Source organism: Lycium barbarum, chromosome 3 (genome assembly GCF_019175385.1).
Source record: "Lycium barbarum isolate Lr01 chromosome 3, ASM1917538v2, whole genome shotgun sequence".
Taxonomy (NCBI): Eukaryota; Viridiplantae; Streptophyta; class Magnoliopsida; order Solanales; family Solanaceae; genus Lycium; species Lycium barbarum.
In genome coordinates this window covers 132292866-132298030 of record NC_083339.1, presented here as the reverse complement: position 1 = coordinate 132298030, position 5165 = coordinate 132292866, and the positions used below count along the sequence as shown (strand labels likewise).

The window sequence follows — 5165 nt, the reverse complement described above, 5'->3', positions numbered from 1 at the left end:
TCCTCAATTCCTTGTTTTGTATTGAATATTTATGTGTGTAGTATTTCATTTCAATACTTGAACCTTGTTTATGGAAGTATACATTGTTTAAGTTTGGATTGAATCTCTTGTTTTGCTTATGTGTTGAATGATTTTATTCCTAATGAAGTGGGTTATTGTTTCTTTAATTAATCTCATTTTGAATGATTCTTAAGGGAGTAGCTAACCCTAAGACTTGCCCATTTATTTCGATTTAAACTTGGAAGAGGCAAACTCGGGATTGGGAAAGATTAATTAACAAGAATTTGGGGCGTTAACCCTCATCACTACAAGAAAATGTCAAAATTGTGACAGACAAATTCGTCACTAATTCGTCACAAATCATCGATTGTGACGAATTTGTGACGGAATTACGGACGTCCCAGAACTCTTGGTCATAAAATCTTTGTGACGGATTTAAATTCAGTCACAAATATTTGTCACGGAATTGTCACAACCCAGTCCGTTACAATATAGAGCCTTGTGTTTGGCTTAAATTCCGTCACAAAATTGAGACCCGATTTTTGACGGCTTTCTCCGTCACAAAACAATGACAGAATAATTTCCGTGACAAATTTCTATATCTAAGACAACAATTGTAACTGAATATTTCGATACAAATAAATTGTGACAGAATCTTTGGTCACAAATTGTTTGACATGCTGCTTTATTGTGACATATTTAGTATAGATTATCACAAACTAAATAATAATTAAACAATACTTTTGAATTTGACAATATTATTCAATATATATAGTAAATTAGCTAAAAGCATAAAATATAACTAACCACCAAAATATGACAAACATAATATTTAATTTATAATACAAAAACTTATAGTATACACCACTTCAATAAGCAAAAGTCTACAAAACTTTTAAACTTACAAAGCATCCAACTAACAAAAGTCTGACAACGTTGGAAGCAACACTTAGAATATCCAACTAACCAAAGTCTAAAATGTTACACACTTAAGCATTTGGTGAGTCCCTGTTAGGGAGAGTAGGACTACCAGATGAGCGAGAAGATAAACCCATCACGCTCATCATGTGAGACCATCGATCCTCCATAGACTTAAATCGATCCGAGACCTCCTTCTCTACGCGTTGTTGCACTTCCGCCTCTACACGCTCTTGAAGAATCCTCTCTTGATTTTCTTTCATTCGCAACATCTCTTCCTCAAGTAATTTGATGCGCTCTTGATCAGCAGCACGATCAGTCACAACATCCAAGTATATGCTATTTACATCGAGTTCTTGAACTTCTTGTGAATCATCTGATGAGCTTATAGCAGCAGCCACCCTAGCCTCCATTTCATCCTGAAAATACCCAAATAATTAGCTACCAAACACCAAGCTTTCCACAAATAAGTGCATATTACAAGAAACTAGGAAGTGCTTTCAAAGAAGCTACCATTTCCCTGTTTCTCTGCAGCGGGAAACTAAAAAACCACTGATAACACCCCAAAACAAAGCAGAAGCAAAAAACACTTAAAAGAAACCAAAAGAAAACACGAAATAAAAAGTAAAGAGGCAGAAGCAAAGGCACTCACAGAAACAGAAAAACAGTTTTTTCGTAGAAAGAAGGTGAAGAAGAAGCACAAAGTGAGAGTAAAAAAGATACACACAGTTCCTTCAAAACATTTTCTAAAACAATTCATGTAATAACTTAGCCAGTCCAATACAATTTGAGTTAGTCCTATAAAGCATTCTCTCAATCAGTGAGACTTGTAGGTCAAGAACTTTTTAATCATCCTCACAATTTATTCCATGAATCATTTTGAAACTCATAGTCATGAGAATAAGCCCATCATTTATCTCCTTCAGTAAACCAATTCTGTTTGGCAATATAAACAAAATCTCATTCAATACCACATTTTTCACTTAGCTGGGAGAAAAGAGATTCAACATACAATTATACCAATAGTTAATACCGAACTTTAGAATAATAAGATAGATTCATAAAGCTCAAATCTTTTTTACTTTAAGCATCAACAGATAATCAAACGAAACACTTTCTTGTTTCAGCCATATACAGGTACTACACTTGTGCTTCAAAACCAACATAGTACATTACCATATATAAACAAACCCAGCAAAATTCATAGGTTTAATAAATGCCAAAATCAAAGAGTAAATGGAGAAATCTAGAAATAAAATAATAGCTAATGGCCAGAGATACTAATAAAATAATAGCTAATGGCCAGAGATACTAATAAAATAATAGCTAATGGCCTGATTTAAAGAGACCACTTTAGTCTTGCCACAAAAAGCATCTAGTATTTCTCTTGAGCCAAATATACTACCAACTTCAATCCGCAGCAATTGACTACTACTGTAAACTTATAAACTAGTACTCTTTTTGTCCCCAAATATGTAACTAACTTCATTTTTCAATATTCAAGCATAGTACAATTTTCTTAGTATAAAAGTCTACTAAAAAACAGTTCATAAACTTAAACTCAACAAATAAGCATTGTGATGCAGGTTTATAAGCCATGGTTCTTATATTCAATGGGCAAATGTATTCCAGGTGAACACATATAGTAATAATAGAAGTGTAACAGTTGTGGTGCCGAAATTTGACAAAATGAAGAAGTACATCAGTTCAGCTTATAAAACTACAACTACACTGCTATAACTAAAACTGCTGAAATTTGATACTCATCAAACGGTTTACCGTTGACGTTGATCCCAATAGCTTCACCAACAGTTTTTATACAATTGACTACCTATATAATATTTAGGTTAATATTAGCAGAAACACACAGAAAGTGAAATTGACTGCTACTTTACCAAAAGATTATGAAACACAGTGTAATCGATTACCAGAAAGTGAAATCGAAACAGTACAATCACTGCCACTTGCACTGCTACTTCTACTCCTAAAGTGGTCTCCTCTATTTCAGCCAAAACTATAAGGTCTTCTAACACATCAGTAACTGGCCAGTCTACTTATCATCTGCCAAGAGCAGTGCAACTTTCAGAGCTACATTAGCAACTGGCCAGTCTACTTGAAAAACACAACGATAAAATTTTAACTGATGAGGCAAAAAAAAAAATAACATGACTTTCTCATGGTTCTAAGGCAGATATACAAGGTTATGTACAAATGGTTTTAACTGATGAGGCAAAAGAAAATAACATCAACTTACTGGTTTGCAGGACAAGGAAACCACCAGATGTCATATGGTATCACAACAACAGAAAAGGCCATATATGCAAAAATCAGATTTTGCAGAGGATATTTGGCATTTCACCACTTCACTGAACCATTTTTTTGTTCAGATTTTGTTCATTAAACCAGTAACTAATCCCAAAACGGAATTATAAAAAAACTCATTGCAAAAATTAACCCAAAATTATAACCATTCTGCAGGTCGTTAAGTTACAAAAGAAACTTACATTAATGCTCTTAGACTTGGGATCAACAAAGCTGCCATCCTTTCTTTTGTGCAGCTTCTTAAAGACATCCCATGAATTTGCAGGACGACGTAGGTCTATTGCCTGCAAAATAGAGTTTAATATTGAAGTACAAGATAAGGTTAGAGAATTACTCTACTAAAAAGTTGAATTTGATACCAATTTTATAGTATGCTTCACTGTTGATTTAGAACCACCAGTATGCTTGCTTGGACCAGTGCCTGGACCACCAGTCTCACTGTGTCGATTTCGAGTGGCGATACGAGATTTTTCCAGCCACTTGTCAGAGGCCCAATATGTCTTCCAGCTTTCCCATACATCTTCTGGAACAAAAGTAGGTCTGGGACGTTTTCGCCAACGGTGCAATTTCTTAGAGTATAAGGTGGATGCCACTTTACCCCAGGTGTGTTCGATTACGGTAGTCTCAGAAGGGTTCCACTGATATAATTTCTGGAAAAAATTCGATCAGTGACATAAACACCATTTTTTTTTGAAGAAAAACAAGGCAGGGTAGGTTCTAATAAGCCTTAAAAAACAGAACTTAGGCGAGGGACGAAGTTAATCACATAATCGACAGATTTAATCTTCACGAATTAGTAATTTTCCCTTTAATCAAAACAAGTAACCTTTTCCCTGATCAAAACAGTAACCTTTTTCTCTAAAACAAATAGTAACTTTTTTCTCTAATCAAAACAGTAACTTTTTTTCTCTAATCAAAACAGTAACTTTTTTGTCTAAACAAATACTTATATAAGTTTTTAATGTAGAGAAATAATTACCACAAATTCATGCCAATAGAATTTACGAGTCGATTCACTAACATCCTTCCATGAGTAACCAGTAGCGTCTTGTCGTTCCTTGAATGTTTCTGTGATGCTCTTCGAAATAGAATGACCATTAGGAACAAACCTGAAACAAAATTGACAACAAATAAATAACACATTTCTTGATATTTATATTTTTAAAAAACCTAAAACCATTTATACAAAAACAAATTTTCTTACTTTTCTCCTACAACTGAGATGACCAACCGACTAGATGACGATGAGCCACTAGTAGACCCAATAGAGATATCTGGAGTACTTGGAGTAGTAGGAGTACGAGGAACACCGGCAACTGATGATGGCGAATCACTCATATTCTTAAGTGTCAATTACCTATGCCTTGCAGTATTCAACACCGTTGTGATTCGTGAGACTCAGAGATGATGCTTTACTCAAAAGTTTTTTCCTCGAAGGGGTGCTCCTGTAGTTTTGAATTGGTATAACCAGGCAAACCCAATCCTCGCATTAGCTTTTTGGTACTATAGAAGCTATCTGTCATTATGTTGTCAGTTGGCATCAATTCCGATAGAAATTGACATAACTCATCATACAACCTTTCAGAAAAATGATGTTCTGCCTTTAGATTCAATAAACGAGCAACGACAGATAATTGTGAATGTCCGTGTGGGTTTCCTGCCCAAATTTCCCGTTCTGACGCTTTGAGCAAATCATAAAGATGTTGTGCTGTTGGATTTGGGTCTTCTTCCAAGTTGCCATCATAAGAAGGCCCAACAACATCAAAAACCATAGACCGAAATGCATTATCAGACTGCGAATTCACAGTTTCACCCAAAGTTTCTCCTAGATGACCATTAAGCACGCTTGGATAGGGATAACTTTCTCCATGGTGATACCAACAGTAATAACCCGGTACAAAGCCGAAAGTCCCAAGATGTGACAT

At 35.0% G+C, this 5165-nt stretch overlaps 1 protein-coding gene across 1 annotated transcript; it reads right to left on the bottom strand.

Annotated features, from left to right (window-relative positions):
• Positions 1-868: 868 nt before the first annotated feature.
• Positions 869-4706, bottom strand: LOC132631383 (uncharacterized). Its single transcript, XM_060346959.1, has 5 exons — positions 4445-4706; positions 4220-4349; positions 3600-3890; positions 3423-3524; positions 869-1337 (listed from the first exon to the last, which is right to left on the bottom strand). The coding sequence occupies exons 1-5, from the start codon at positions 4576-4578 to the stop codon at positions 990-992; spliced, it is 1005 nt and encodes a 334-aa protein (XP_060202942.1). The 5' UTR covers positions 4579-4706; the 3' UTR covers positions 869-989.
• Between the last annotated feature and the right edge of the window lie 459 nt (positions 4707-5165).